Consider the following 16,015-nt stretch of genomic DNA (forward strand, 5'->3'; position numbering starts at 1 on the left):
GTGGCAGGACTCGAGACCCCTCAGCGGCCCTCGCCTACCTCCTGGGCCAGCTCCTGACCTCAGGCACCGCCACAGGGGCTCCCTACCTCTCCCTGGGTTGAAGCACCCCCCATGCACTTTCCCATGACTCTCGTTTCCCAGGCCACCCCGGCGTCATCCCTGCATCCCGCCAACCCCACGCGGAGCAAGCTTACCTGTCTGCATCTCCAAGGCCCAGGGAGGTGTTGCGTTGCAGCGTCTCCCGCACCACAGCCATCCCATCAGGCAGCCGGTTCAGGCGCCGTGTGTACAGGCCGAGCCCGCCATCGGTCATGTACCTTTCAAAGGAGAAGAGGATGATGCAGGTGAATGGCCAAAAGCAAGTTGCACACAGGCTCACCTTTCACAAGCTCCTACTCTACTGGGGAGGAGCCGAGGATTCCCTGAGGTTCTGCCCCTGATCAGAGCCCAAGGATAACTCAGCCACTGATTCGGCTCAGAGGATCACCGGCTTGCTAGCAAGCAAGCAAAAGACTTAATTAATCCCAACGCACAGGAATCTATCAAGCAGAAGGAAACCAGTGAATACAATGATCTGTCAGATGGACTCCTGACATTCTTTAATGTCAGCAATTAGACAAGCAGGTGTTTTACCTAAGGAATCTAAGTGGAACTGACAAGTCATTAGAGAATCAGGCAAGAATGTTACAGAGCAGAGGAGAAAGCAGGCAAGCTTTGAAGAGAGGAGGAAAAAAAGGGTAGGAGATGGTAGAGCCGCTTTCACCATCAAGGGCGAGTCCCTTTTCTGGGCCCGCGATTTTTCACCTGAGACATATGGGACTATCACAAGGGCGACATGAGAACTCGTGAGACAAGGACGGCAGAAGTGTGCTGCAACTTGAAGAAGACTATACACTTAGAGGATACTGCTATGGCTGTCATGATGGTAAAGGATCCACAATGGTGAATTCCATCTTGGAAACCGATGTCTTAAGGGGGTTGTTACAAAATTCTGTGAACACCACTAATGCTAATTTACTCTTTTCCAGATCTTCTGGCGAGGCTACAAAACTATCTTCTGGTGAAATGAGTGCTGTTCAGGAAAGGCAAGACTCCTAGAACTTTCCGTTGAGCTGGCTGACACTGTACTAACAAGACAAGTTCTTAAGAGCTTGGCTACCTACAGGATGCAGTGCAGGTGCATAGTAGAGGCTCCTTACATTTCCCTTAGCTCCTTCACAAGACCCAGGAAAGGAGCCTTGTTGTGTCTTGACCCTCATCCTCTGAGAACAGAAGGTGTGAAGAAACTTGGGCAGAGCCACAAACCAAATTGGGATCCCTTTAATCCTTGTATGCACCCCAACAGATCACCTGCAAGGTATCTGATGATGCAAATATTTCATCATTTCGGTCATTGTGTGTAATAAGAAGCCCAGTGAGTCAATTTCCTCAACACAAAATCAGCTGAGTGAAATCATGGAGCATTTTATTGCACACACATGAGGCAGACACTGAGGGTCCCTGGTCCTTGAATTTCTTCCATTTCTTCCATTTCCAGGTTTTCTTAGAGGAACAGAATTCTACAATGCTGTGGAGGCTGCCCAGAACCAGTAGGTCCAAGCAAGGGGGCAAGGGAGAGTTTTCAGGTGAGAAGCACAGCTTCCAGGAATGGAACAAAGGAACATTGCCTGAGGGCCGCCTCCAGGTGACCACGCATGAACTCCTCACTTCCGGTGACCCCCCCTCCCTTCACCACATTAGTGACCAGCAACGAGCCCATGTGAAAGCAATGGAAAAGCTGCTGCCGCAGGGCAAGTCTGTAGTTGTGCTAAAGTTTTCGCTCAACTCAATCGGTTTACAAATGACCACTCTGTGAATATACTGAAAGCCACTGAATCATGTGCTTTGTTGTTTTAAAAAAAATTATCATTTGAAAAGCAGAGTGGCAGAGAGAGACACACACAGAGAGGGAATGATCTTCTCACTGGTTTCTAATCAAATGTACGGCAACAGCCAGGGCTGGCCCAGGTTGAAGCCAGGAGTTAAGAACTTTCTCCCAGTCACCTGCATGGGTTCCTGGGACCCAAGCATTTGAGCCATCATCTGCTGCCTTTCTAGATGCATTAGCAGAGAGCTGGATCAGAAGCAGGGATCCAGGACTCAAATGGGCACTCTGATATGGAATGTAGGTGTGCTAAGGTGCACAACGCCCACCCCAAGAAGCATATAACTTTAAAATGGCGAATTTTACATGTGAATTATATTGCAATACAATATAGCCCATGATTAAAGCTAGAGTTGAATGATTATTTGTATAATTGCTTTTTAATATTTATTCCCTATCCTAGACAGTAAGCTCCTTGAAGGCAAAGATGATTCTTATTATCCCATGGGCCTAGCACGTGCTCAGTGCTCATTAAATACTATCTTGGGATCAGGTGTTGTGGTATAGTAGGTTAAACCTCCACCTGCGATGTCAGAATTCCAAATGGGCACAGATTTGAGGCCCAGCTATTCCACCTCTGATCCAGGTCCCTGCTAATATGCCTGGGAAAGCAGTGGAAGATGGCCCAAGTAGTTGGGCCCCTGCACCCATGTAAGAGATTCAGATGAAGCTCCAGGCTCTTGGCTTCAGCCTGGCCCACCCCGGGGCCATTGTGGCCATTTGGGAAGTGAACCAGCAGATAGAAGATCTCTGTCTCTCCTCCTCTTTCTGTAACTCTGCCTTTAAAATAAAATTTAAAAATCTTTAAAAAATACTATTTTTGTTGAATGAATGAACACATGAATGAATGAAGCCTTAATACACATCTATAAGGTGAGGTTTAGCAACAAATGTTTTGCAAAGACACTGATCAGAGCTTTCCTTTCTCCTTAAATGTTGGAAAACTTGATACCTAAGACACATGAGAAAGCAAATTAGCCCATTTATCTTCCAGTGGAACCACTGTCTGTCTATCCATCCATTTACCCACTCCCACACCCAACAGATGTACGGACTCATGGTACACCAGTGAACCACACACATCCACCCGACAAACAACACAAGGAGAAAAAACCCCACCCATTAAAATGCAGTAACTGCCAGAGGCCGAACTTTCTAGAAGATCAAATGTCAAATGTCCTTTCAAGGAGAATCTGGTGGAAGCACTTCCACATACAATCTCTCGCACCATTAAGCAAGGCAGTTACTTTTGATTTCAGCAAAGTCTTTTCTGCCAGTTAGATAAACAACTTTTTTTTTTTTTAAACTGGAGGAGATGTTGTCAAAGGACAAACAAACTAATTTTAGCACTCATTTCCCTGCTGGATTTTTATTGCTGGTGAAACAATATACACGGCTGGCAATTACACACTGCCAGAGATGTTGACAAGGCCACACACACACACACACACACACACACACACACGGGCTTCTGCTAGGGCTGGAAAAGAGAGCCAGGTGAACAATGAAGAAATGGGGTGTGGCGGCAAGCTGCAGCCCAAGCCCAGTAATCACCCAAGTGCGAGATGCTTTTACAAAAAAAAAAAAAAAAAAATCAACCTGTGTGTGTATGTGGCAGGGGGAGCCTGGAGACTTGGGACTGAATTTAAAAACTTGGTTTGTCAACTGTTTCTGGGAGTTTTGACTTGGTTTAGGCAAAGGGGAGGGAAAGTAAGGATAAATTAGGATTCTTTTCCTTCTTATAGGCACTAAGAGCAGAAAGCCAGGGAGCTGAATGTAACTAGTCTGATGATAATGACTGCAAGTCTAATTCATTCATTGGGTGTGGGTGGGGGAGGGGAGGTGGGGCAGCATGGTTAGGAAAATGGGAAATGTGACACTTTTCCCTCATACTTGTAAAAAGGAATTCAATCTTTTTAATTAAATCTTTAAAACAGACTCTGTTGAATCAGACACAACAGTGGAGACAGAATTGTCATTAGAACCAGCTTCACACTTCAATCATCTAATTTCAATCACTTACTTATAAATTCTTTTTTTAAAGAATTTGTTTATCTTATTTGAGAGAAAGCAGAGAGAGGGAGGGAGAAGTGGAAAGAGAGAGAAGGTAAGAGAGGGAGAGAGAAAGGGAGAGGGAGAGAGAGAGAGAGATTCCATTGGCTGGTTCACTCTCCAGATGCCTCTAACTGAAGCTGGGCTCTGGGGAACAAAGTCTCCCATGTGGATGGCAGGGACCCAACTGCTTGAACCGCTGCACTGCCTCCCAGAACACTGAGTTAGCAGGAAGCTGGAATTGGGCGTGGACCCCAGACTTGAACCCACGCACACTGATATAGGATATAAACCACCCAAGTGGTATCTTAGCTGCGACACCAAACATCTGCCTTGCCCTTATCTCTAAATTACTCTAAATTAATATTTTTTAAGTAGATCCACTATTTCTTTATTTATTTTAAAGGCAGAGAGAAACAAAGGGAAAGAGACCTCGCATCCACTGGCTCACTCCAGATGCCTACAACAGCTGGGCTCAGCCAGGCTGAAGCCAGGAGCCTGGATCTCAAGCCAGCTCTCCCATGTGGGTGTCAGGGACCCAGGCACTGGAGCCATCACCCGCTGTTTCCCAGGATGCACACTGGCAGGAAGCTGGAGTCAGAAGCAGAGCTGGGATGCAGACCCAGGCATCCTTTCATGGGGTTTGGGTGTTCTAAACAGCATCCTAACTGCTGTACGAAATGCCTGTCTCATCTCTAACTCATTAAACCAGTTACGGGGCTGGCACTGTGGCGTAGAGGGTAAGGCCTCTGACTACAGTGCCGGCATCCCATACGGGCACCGATTCGAGTCCCAGCTGCTCCACTTCCGATCCAGCTCTCTGCTATGGCCTGGGATAGCAGTAGAAGATGGCCCAAGTCCTTGGGCCCCTGCACCCATGTAGGAGACCCAGAAGAAACTCCTGGCTTCAGATCAGCTCAGCTCCAGCCATTTTGGCCATTTGGGGAGTGAACCAGCAGATGGAAAACCTCTCTCTCTGTGCCTCTGCCACTCTGTAACTCTGCCTTTCAAGTAAATAAATAAATCTTTTTTTTTAAAAAAAATAAAACCAGTTACAATAATCATATTTACAAAAATCTCTGTGTTCATCTTTAAATAACTCCCACTCTCAATGAAAGTATATTTTTGGGGGTGACGCAAATTTGCATAGGAGTTGGCTACTGAATACATTAATGTAGACTGCCTCGACCAAGTTAATCCCTTAAGAAAGCATAATTTGCAGGTGACGCAATCACTGGTGTGCTCATCTGAGACACGGCCTTGGGCCAGCAGTGTTAATGAGCCTGGTGCTTGGGGAGGCCAGGAGAAGGCCTTGTTCCGTCTCTTGGGGTTTTGCGGCGAGGCTTACCCTGGGTGGAGATGAAATGACTTGCCTGAGGTCACAGGCACAGAACCAGCTGAGCCAGGGCTGTGTCTCAGAGCACCAGTGCCACACTTGCCTTCTCCATGGGGAAAGAAATAATTAGGGCTGGAGCCTAATGAGGTGCTGGTAACATCCTGATGTTTGCTGAGTGGGTGCCTGCCTAAGCAGTCACGCTACTGAACAATTCCCACATTATCCTCCCAAGCTGGAGGGCGACAGGTTGGGGGATGTCTGCTTCCACCTTCCAGAGCCGCCCCAGAGACCCATGGCTGTAGAGAGCAGGAGCCTTTGCTGAAGGGACAAGGTGTCTGTCTGAACCTGGGACTGCCTGGGGTGGTCCACGAGCAGCAGAGTTAGGAAGATGGCTCTAGTGTTAGAGACAGAGCTCAAATACTCCCTGTGTGCCTTGCCTGCTGAGAAACCTACCACACAGTGTTACTAAGAACTAATGGTACTGAGTGCTCACTCGGTACTGTGCTAAGTGCCTCACAGAAATCACAGCATTGTGTCTTCAAAAGCATCTTATCAAGTGCACTATCATCTCTACAGTTCAGGCAAGGAAAAGCAAACTGTGGTCAGGATCACAGGAGAGGTAGGTGGGTTCCCATCCCAAATTTGTCTCCTTTTGGTGTCATTTCTTTAAGCTTTAGTTTCCTTATCTGCAAGACAGGTGAAACCACAGATCGGGGCCAGCGCTGTGGTGTAGGGGATAAAGCTGCCACCCGTGGCACTGGCATCGCATGTGGGGTCTGGTTCATGTCCCGGCTGCTCCACTTCCGATCCAGCTCCCTGCTGATGGCTTGGGAAAGCAGAAGATGTTTCCAGTGCTTGGGAAGGCAGTAGAAGATGTTTCCAGTGCTTGGGCCCCTGCATCCATGTGGGAGACTTGGAGGAGTCTCCTGGCTTTGGATTGGCCCAGCTCTGGCCATTGCGGCCATTTGGGGAGTGAACCAGCAGACAGAAGATCTTCCTCACTTCTTCCCTCCCTCTCCCTGTAGCTCTGCCTCTCAAATTAATTAACCAATTAATTAAAAAAGAAGCCACAAATTAACCTCTTAGGGTTGTGGTACATGGGCTGAGACGCACATGTATGGAAAGCCTGGCACATTAGGAATATTTCATATTTACTAACTGTGGCACCTGTTGTCAACCTGTCATTAGTGATTGTCCACATCATAGAACAGTGACTCTGCATGATCTCCTCCCCCTTTCAATGCCACAGGTACTGTGTACCAGGCTGGGTGCCCAGCTGGGGCCCCAGTGAAGTTCAAAGTCCACAGGGATTAAGACATGCAAACAACTCAGCTACTACATGAAGAGCGGCACAAGATGACAGGGGCAGGGGTCACGGAAGAGTACCACGTGAACTGGTCCTGAAAGGTGCCGAGGAATCTGTCAGCCACAGGAGCACCCATCTGGGCACACGGGTATCAGGAACAAAGGCAGAGAGAAATGCAAGAGAAGGGTCTGTTAGGAGAAGGGTAAGCAGTTCACTGTTGCTCTTTCACGGAGAACAAAGCCAGGCACTGGGCACCACAAGGTCTGGGGCACAGTGACAAAGAGCTGGGTTGCCAGGTGGGTTGGAAACCCAAGCCTAAAAGGAGAGACAGGAAGGCAGGATGCCAGTGAGGAGTAACCAGCTCTGGCTTCTGCTTCAAAGACAACACTGGCTTTGGAATACCTCCATCATTCCGCACTCCATGTTTGGCAGGCATTTTCTCATCGATATTTCCTTCTACAGGTTTTTCAGAATACACCACTTCTAATCCTGTGTGAGTCATGCCAGACCTTTGGAGAATGACCAGACTTGCCGGGTAGGCCTCGCCATCCCTCCAGCCAAGAGAGACTGCGAAGACAACACGCCTATTACAAGGAACAGTCTCAACAAAATACAGGTGAATGACACTGGTTATGAAAAAGCTTTGGAATCCAATAGGACCTGTTAGAACAAATACATGAGATTTCAAGTCCAAGCTTTAGTAAATAGATCTTGTCCCCTGGTCGAAACGTAATGATGGAAAGATGTGGAGCCAGGTGAAACTGACTTTGTGAGTCACCTGTGGAGGGAGGTGGCTTTGGACTCTCACAGTTCACAGTTCAATGTGGCCAGCCTAAGGAACACATGCTGATGGCCACTGATCTTTGAAGAAATCCCCTCTGTTCAAGAACTGGGGGAGAGGCACAGGGATGGAAAGAGAAAGAAAAATGACCCAAGCCGCTCTAGTCAAGTGCACAAAACAACAACAAATCTTCAGGTGCAAGAAATGAAAGTATAAATGGGGAAAAAAGAAAATCTAACCAATCCTAGCTGATTCCCTTTCTTCAAAGGCATGTCAGCCTGTCTAATATTTTTTGGACACACATTCGGTTCACAGGCGAACACAGCACAGAAAAATGGAGCAAGATTATATATACAAAATATCCCTTGCCAACATCAATATAAACATAGGAACATGGACATCAGCACATGCTATGTTGCACGAGGTTGAGAAAAATGATGTGGGCTGATAAAAAGCTCTTGCTCTCAAAATTTTCACCAGCATCCAAACCCCTGAACAACACAGTCTTTCACAGGGCTCCTCTACTCAGTGACAATACGGGCGGCGTGACATTTATTCTCTGAGTTTATTAGGATGTAAATGGAGTTGCTGGACAAACCTGTAAAAGGATCCCTTTGGTTTAGGGCCCCTTAGAAGTCAGATGAATAAATTCACTCTGGGTCAAAGAAGGACAAATCAACCGACCAGCTAGTGTGACAAAGCCGCCTAAATCCTTTAGAAGAAAGCCGACCTTTGCGAAAGAAAAGGAGCTGCTGCTACATTTAACTTATGGGAAGAAGAGAAAGCATCTGAAATGCAAAAATATGACTGGAAAAAACTGGGTTCATTTTTAGTGCTAATGGTAAAACAGCAGCACTAAAATTTAGGCAAATAATTAAATCTCTGCTAAGGAAAGATCTGTAACCCACTTTGTCCTCAAAAAATTTTAGGTGTGACTGCTGAGCAAAAGTGATGTATTGCACTTATCAAACTCCCTCTCCCACATGACCAGCACGGAGACATTATCACAGTGATCCTGATATTCCACTCATAGCAAATTCTCCTAGATTTAAAAATCAAATAAATAATGGTAAGTTCCCAAGAAAGAGCATGGTGTTGCAAGTTCTTAAATATAGATCCTACCAGGCAGACACATGATGAAATGAATGCAACAGAAACCTGGGGAAAGAAAAGCCTGAGGTTCGAATATCTTTCCCAGTGGGGTCTCCCTGGAATAACAGGATGTGGACTATACATAATCCATGCTGGACTGCAGGGACACTCCAGAGACATGGGCTGGGCTGCAGGGAGGAGAAGCGAGGCACGCATCAGTGTGCCCTAAGGGCAACTCTAACACAGATTCCCACTTGCTTGGTTTTCAGACCTCTGGGAGAAGCCTTGCCACACTGCTGGCTGGGGCGGAGGACCGTGTGGGTATACAGCACCCAGCCCCTTCCCTACCTTGCTGCTTGGCGTGGAGCTCCAACACCATTTGGCACCGTCTCCCACTCTCCTCAAGGACATCAGCAAGCTGCTATCATCTTCCCCTTTTTAGAAGACCATGGAGGTTCAATTCTCATCTCTACCAAAATCTTGCCTGGAGCAGCCTCCTGTGGCCACACTGCAAGCCGCCTCAGCTCAGAGCACCGGACACGACCAAGGACAGCACCACTGAGAGGTTTCCTCAGTGGCCATCAGCGTGTTCCCCAGCTTGGCTGTATTTCTCCTCCATCTCGCCGAGTCCTGGCTGCAGACAGAGCCAGGTGACCGGGAGAACCCGGCTCAGTCTCCGGTTATAGTGCAGCAGGAAGTCAGGGCTGCTGCAGAGTGAACAGCTCTGGAGACTGGGAGTCGACTGTGGCCGGCCCCTGTCCCCAGAGCACGCCTCTCTGGGGAGCAAGCTAAAGATGTTGCTAAGAGAATCAGATAAGGACTCGGCTCCATCAGGCTATGGGGACAGAAGCCACAGTGAGAAAACACAGGCCTGTGTTCAGGAGGAGTCAGAGGGCCCCAGAGGCACCCTTGCAGCGCCCTGGGGGAAGCTGGTGCCGCAGACTTCAGCCATTCCTACTTCCTGGAGCGAAGTGCTCAAGGGTGGCGTGGGAGAGAACAGCAGGCGCTGTTCTCTGGTCGGGGGTCACTGTGATGAGACCAACATATGCCTCACCAAAGACCAGCTGCTGCCACCTCCCCTAGTGGCTGCTTAGAGAGACCTGGACTGTCCCCCAGCTCCCGATCCAATTCTGCCTTTCAACAGGCTCCCTGCTGACTCTGGCGCACACTGGAGACTGGGAAGCCCAGGACTCAGGCAGTGGCCTCTGTAGGTGGGGACACTTACGCATACTTACTATGTCCTCTTAGATGCCACGGTTCTACAATATATGCAATATTGCAATAACATGACACATTTCTATTTATATAAGACAGATACAATCAACAGGTTTAGAGATCACAGTCTAACGCAGACATTTCAACATTTTCTAAAGTCATGGGCCCCCTTGAAGGGGCTGTGAAAGCTATGGTCTCCAGCTCATACATGTGCAAAATTTGCATCCAGTTTGAGTCGGTTCCCAGCTTCCAAAGGTTCCACATCAGCAAGGTCTCCACCAAGGCAGAGCCAAAGTGGGTCCTGGATGAGGGGGGCCCTCAGCCTATTCTGCAGTGGCTTCCACACTACAAGACCCGTTTGTTTGCTATGAGCAGATCCAGCAGCAAGCAACACAGGGCATTGCTCTGATTTCAATGCCACTCCCACTTTTAGGACACAAACTCAGTCTCTCTACTGTGTGGGTCCTACTCTCACCAAGCTCCTAGCAGAGGAGTGATGGACCAAGTGGGAAAATTTCTGCATGGTGCAACACATGCTACCAAGGTTTGTGTGTTGTGTGCAAGATGCTGAATTTAACAAAATTCCAGCTCACACTGATTTCCAGAGCATATTGGTTTGGCTTCCCTAAGGATCTTTACACAAAGGAGCTATAGAAGTACCATTTAAAAAATTTATTTTCATTTACCAGAGAGAGAGAAAGAGAGATATCTTGAGATCTCACCTCTGCCTACAACAGCCAGGGCTAGGCCAGGCCAGAGTCAGGAGCCTGGAACTCCATCTGGATCTCCCACAGGGGTGGTAACACCCAAGCACTTGGGCCATCCTCCACTGCCTTGCCAGGCACATTAGCATGGGGCTGGACTGGAGGCAGGGCTGCTAGGATGCAAACCCATTACCATGCTACAGGACACACACATCACAAGTGATAGCTTAACCTGCCGTGCCACAATGCCAGCACATCGCTAAGCACTTTAAGTTAAAAAGTGTCCTATAAAAATTTTTTGTTTTTTTAAAGATTTATTTTATTTGAAAGAGTTACAGAGAGAGGTAGAGAGAGAGAGGGAGGTCTTCCATCTGCTGGTTCACTCCCCAGATGGCCAAAACAGCTGGAACTGCACCAATCAGAAGCCAGGAGCTTCTTCCAGGTCTTCCACATGGGTGCAGGGGCCCAGGGACTTGGGCCATCTTCTACTGCTTTCCCAGGCCATAGCAGAGAGCTGGATCAGAAGAGGAGCAGCTGGGACTAGAACCGGCGCCCATATGGGATGCCAGCACTTCAGGCCAGGGCTTTAACCCACTGCACCACAGTGCCATCCCCTCAAAAAAAGCGCCATATAAATTACATAAACACACAGAAAGCCCAGGAACATAATACTACTGTATTCTTCACCCCTACTTAAATAAATAGACACCTAAGACTTCCATCACAATTCTCGACTAAGCTGCTTCAGAATGGGAGCTGGCAGGGCGTGCTTCCAGAGAAAGGCTTCTTGCTTTGGAAAATCAACAGTCCCCACGTCCAGAATTTTGGCCTTGCCAGGATTCTCTTTTTTGTGGTTCAACCGTCAGTGTGGGCTGGCAGGAGATATTTCCAGCACCAGTAGAAAGCTTTGAAAGATGAAACACATCCTAACACCCAGCAGACAGCTCTCCACACAAAGCCGCTGTAAGCACTTTCTGGGAAGGAAACGGATGGTGACAGGAGATGGTCTGATATCCCCGAATGTGCAAACCTCAGAAGTCACCTGAGTTCTCTGAGGAACCCAAGAAACATGCGGATGTATTCCAAGGTCTTGGCTTCCTGGATGCAGGCTGTCTTCGGGGGGCGCAAACCCCACCATTTTAAAAAACAACTTTGTTTTTTAGAGCATTTTGAGGTTTGAAGAAAAACTGTACAGAAAGCAGAGTTCTCTTACACTCCCTAAAGTCTGCCCTATTATTAACACGTTGCATTAGCATGGTCCACTGTTACAACAGGGGACCCAATAGCGATACATTCAGATTTACTAAATGTCACAGTTTATGTAAGGTTATTCCTTCTGTGTTGCACAGCTCTAAGGGTTTCCACAAATGCAGGACTTCATGTACTCACTTTATAGAATCACAGAATATAATAACCTCATTGCTCTAAAATGCCCTACAGGAGCCAGCATTGTGGTGCAGTGGGTTAAGCTACCCCCGTGATGCCAGCATCCCATACGAGCACCAGTTTGAGTCTTGGCTGCTCCACTTCTAATCCAGCTTCCTACTAATGTGCTGGGGAAAGCAGTGGAAAATGGCCTAAGTACTAGGTCCCTGCAACCCATGTGGGAGACCCAGATGGAATTTCTGGCTACTGACTTCAGCCTGGCCTACCTCCAGTCGTTGCAGCCATTTGGAAAGTAAATCAGCAAAGGAAAGACTCTCTCTCCCCCTCTCTCTCTCCCTCTCATCTCTATAACCCTGCCTTTCAAGTTAATCAAATAAATGTATGGGTTGGTGTTGTGGTATGGCCGGTAGTGCTGTCACCTGCAATGCTAGCATCCCTTATGGGCTCCCATTTGTGTCCCAGCTGCTCCACTTCTTCTATTTTTTTTTTTTTTTAATTTGACAGAGTTAGACAGTGAGAGAGACAGAGAGAAAGGTCTTCCTTCCATTGGTTCACTCTTCAAATGGCCACCATGGCCGGAGCTATGCCGATCTGAAGCCAGGAGCCAGGTGCTTCCTCCTGGTCTCCCATGCGGGTACAGGACCCAAGCACTTGGGCCGTCCTCCACTGCCCTCCTGGACCACAGCAGAGAGCTGGACTGGAAGAGGAGCAATCGGGACTAGAACCCGGCGCCCATATGGGATGCCAGCACCATAGGCGGAGGATTACCAAGTAAGCCACCGGCGCCGGCCTCGCCACTTCTGATTCAGCTCCTTGCTAAGGGCCTGGGAAAAGCAGCAAAAGATAGCCCAAGTGTTTGTGTCCATGCCACCCATGTGAGAGACCAGGATGAAGCTCCTGATGTCAGTGTGAGCCAGGACTGGCCATTGTGGCTATCTGGGGGGTGCACCAGCAGATGGAAGATTCTCTTGCTCTCCACCTGTCTCTCTCTCTAACTCTGTCTTTCAAATGAATGAATAAATCTTTAAAAAAAAAAAAGCCTAAAATACTAATAACAATGCCCCATGTCTGACTATCCCCTAGCCCTTCATTGTTAACGGACAGGTAAGTAATTATCTTATGTGGGTGGTGAACCTGAGTTAATTTGCCCTCAGTTTCCCTAGGAATGAGTCACCCTCAGGTGATGATGGAGCAACAGCATTTGAAATTTGAAATCTTCCCAGTAACTGGTGTTGGTCTGCTCTGTTGGTGAGTAACCTCTGTGTCCACAGAGCCCCAGTGGGAGCTAATCCCTGATGCGCCCCCTGTGGCACGTTAGGACACGAGAAGAGCCGATGGAACTCCTGGTCTTGACTTAGAAGCCTAGAGGTCTCAGCAGTGTGCACGTGTGGACAGCCAATGGCTGGCGAGCAGCCTGACTCAGCAGCATCAGGCATGGTATGAGCAGAGCACTGTGGACAGCACACGGGTGCCAGGCAGGGGACCCCCACACTGGCAAAGCCTTCAGGACGTCAAACACTCCTTCCTCCCAAACACTGGCAGCCCACGGAGCCGCGCTTGCCAACCCTGTCCTTCCTGTGGTTTCTCACACGGCTCCCCAAGCCCCAGGTGACACAAGTTCACTTTCCACACTAAGTCAGCAGAACTAACACTGGCTTTGAGGACCACGTGTTCCCGGTAAAAGATGACGAGGCCCCCTGGGGGTGGGAATCAGCCATATGGTGCCTCTGTCTCTTCTGGCTTCATGCCCACCCCCACGCCCGGGGTAATAACCCCCGAACTGGGGAGAAACCAGGCACTCTGGTTCCTGCAAGTTTCACCTTGTCTGATTGAGGGAGACGGCAAGGTGTCCCAAGAACAGATGGAGTCAGCGGGTGACTAAGTCGTAACTGAGAGGCATCAGACCTGGGGAGCGTCACCCCACCTCAGGGTGCTGCAGGCTGCACTAGGGCCAGGAGTGGGTCTTGGCCCCAGAGGAGGCCCAACGTCTTAAGGAAGTGACATTTGTTCCACAAACGTTTATGCAGTTACTGTGGTGAGGCTGGGGATGCAAGGACCAGATTCAGACCTTGACCTTGAGGGGATTAGTGTTTGCTTGGGACAGAGATGTGCAGAAGTCTGCTAGGAGTTCAGGAAGAAAAGACTCCTTGGAGAGAGGAAGGCTGAAGTGCCTGGTGAAGGCACTTGTCAGGCAGCCCTGGGCTGGGGCAAGGAAATCAAGGAGCTCATAGACACACAAATACAAAGGCTGGAAAAAGGGAAGGTGAATTCAGTGTATGCTTTTAGACAGTAAATGTCTACCAGGTGGCATTTTCAAAGACAGTGATCAGTCTGGGCACTCATTCTAAGTGGGATTCAACAACTATACCAACAACAGAAGGAAATATTCACAGGTATCTAAGCCCCTGGCCACCCAGGGTATAGGATTAAGCCAAAGTTGAGTAGCTCAATGCTGAAATGACATGGCACTAACTCCAGCCGGAACAGTAGACACAACAGCTGACCACACAGGACCCCTGACCCTATTCTCTCTTCCTCCAGTTTATGTGAATAGGGTCACTTCCGGAACAGCATGCAATTGCACTGGGACGGAGCTGGTGATGTCACTGCCTGTGATGCTGGCATCACATACGGGTGCCAGTTCTCATCCCCGGTTGCTCCACTTCCAATCCAGCTCCCTGCTAATGCGCCTAGAAAAAGTAGCGGAAGATGGCCCAAGTGTTTGGGCCCCTGCTACCCATGTGGGAAACCCGGATGAAGTCCTGGCTTTAGCTTGGCCCAACCCTGGCTGTTGAGGCCATCTGTGGAATGAACCAATAGATGGAAGATCTCTCTCTGTCTCTCGCTTGCTCTCTGTAACTCTTTCAAATAAATAAATAAATAAATATAAAAAAACAAACAAGAGGAAACAGTACACAGGCAGTGAGGAGCCCCAGTTCTCTGGGGGAATGGGGCCATCTCTGGGGTCAGGCAGAGTTTGAAAAATCACATTCAATATCATAGATTTATCAGTTTACTTTTTAAAAGATATTTTTATCTATTGGAAAAGCACAGAAACAGAGAGAGGGAGACACAGAGAAAGGAAGAGATCTTGCATTTACTGACTCACTCCCCCAAAATCTGGGACTGAAGCTGGGAGCCAGGAACTCAATCTAGGTACCCCACACAGGTGTCAGGGACCTAAGCACTTGAGCCATCTCCTGTTGCCTCCCAGGGCGCACATTAACAAGGGAGCTGGAATGGGAGGCAGAAGTGGGACTCCAACCCGGGACCTGTGGTGTGGGCTGTGGGTGACCCAAATGGTCTTAACTGCTAGGCCGATGCCCAGTCCTCAAACACTACTACTAGGCTATGTTACCTAAGGGTCCAAGGAGACCGCCAGGAGGATGCGGGCCTTCCAGGCAGTTGAAGCCAGTTTGTGGGAAGTGCCACTAGGTCCCATTCAAGGGAGAGCATGGCTGTAGCAGAGGCCACTGTGTTGGAAATTATGCTAGAGCCACACTCTGTGCGCCCCAGAACCTGAGCTGAAGGTGGCTTCACTGCCCCCAAACTGAGTTCTTCATTGTCCATAATAACGGACAGTGACAGCATGACGGTGCTGTGAGTGAACCTGTAAGAGGGGCAGGGTGCAGGACAAACCACGCTGGAGAGACATCTGTCCCCACAGCAGGGCAGCTGCAGGGGCTAAGCAGGGAGGAGTCAATGCGTGAGCATCCAGGCTGCAGACAATGTACAGTGGGGGCAGGGCGGTGTGACCTGGGAGGGGTGGGACACCCTGGCAGAGAGGGCAGGGGGCCAGGGAGCTGAAACACAGGCCAGTGACCTCCAGGGGAAGGCTCAAGCTAAGCTGGACGCCCATGGGCTACTCAGGTTACAGTCTACGAAGGCACCCGGGGCTGAGCCCTAACAGCTGTGTGACGCCACACAGGCAAGAGAATGAGGACCTCGACTTCGTTCAAACGCTCAAACTTCTTACCAGGGCGGTAGACAGATAGGCTGAACTCATAACACAAACAGGGCAGGGGGCAAAGCCAAACTCCCAGACTCTGCAGTTTCAGGGAGCAAATTCACTATTCTAACATTTCACACTTCCAACTCCCGCATGTCCAGTCTATGAACTAGAGTGGCATCCAACAAGGTCTCAGCTGGTGTGTACACAGGAAGTTTACAGGGGCTCCTCAGATCAGAACCCGGGGCAGGAAGGAAGGGGTACGACGCT

At 48.9% G+C, this 16,015-nt stretch overlaps 1 protein-coding gene across 2 annotated transcripts in view; it reads right to left on the reverse strand.

Annotated features, from left to right (window-relative positions):
* The window catches only part of NAV2 (neuron navigator 2), a 406,486-nt gene that overhangs the window by 128,856 nt on the left and 261,615 nt on the right, over window positions 1-16,015 (reverse strand). For both annotated transcript variants that reach the window (XM_062196388.1, XM_062196387.1), the window contains one exon: window positions 195-317. In XM_062196388.1, coding sequence (XP_062052372.1) covers window positions 195-317 — 123 coding nt within the window. The remainder of the gene's footprint in view (window positions 1-194; window positions 318-16,015) is intronic.

This window comes from Lepus europaeus, chromosome 7 (genome assembly GCF_033115175.1).
Source record: "Lepus europaeus isolate LE1 chromosome 7, mLepTim1.pri, whole genome shotgun sequence".
Taxonomy (NCBI): Eukaryota; Metazoa; Chordata; class Mammalia; order Lagomorpha; family Leporidae; genus Lepus; species Lepus europaeus.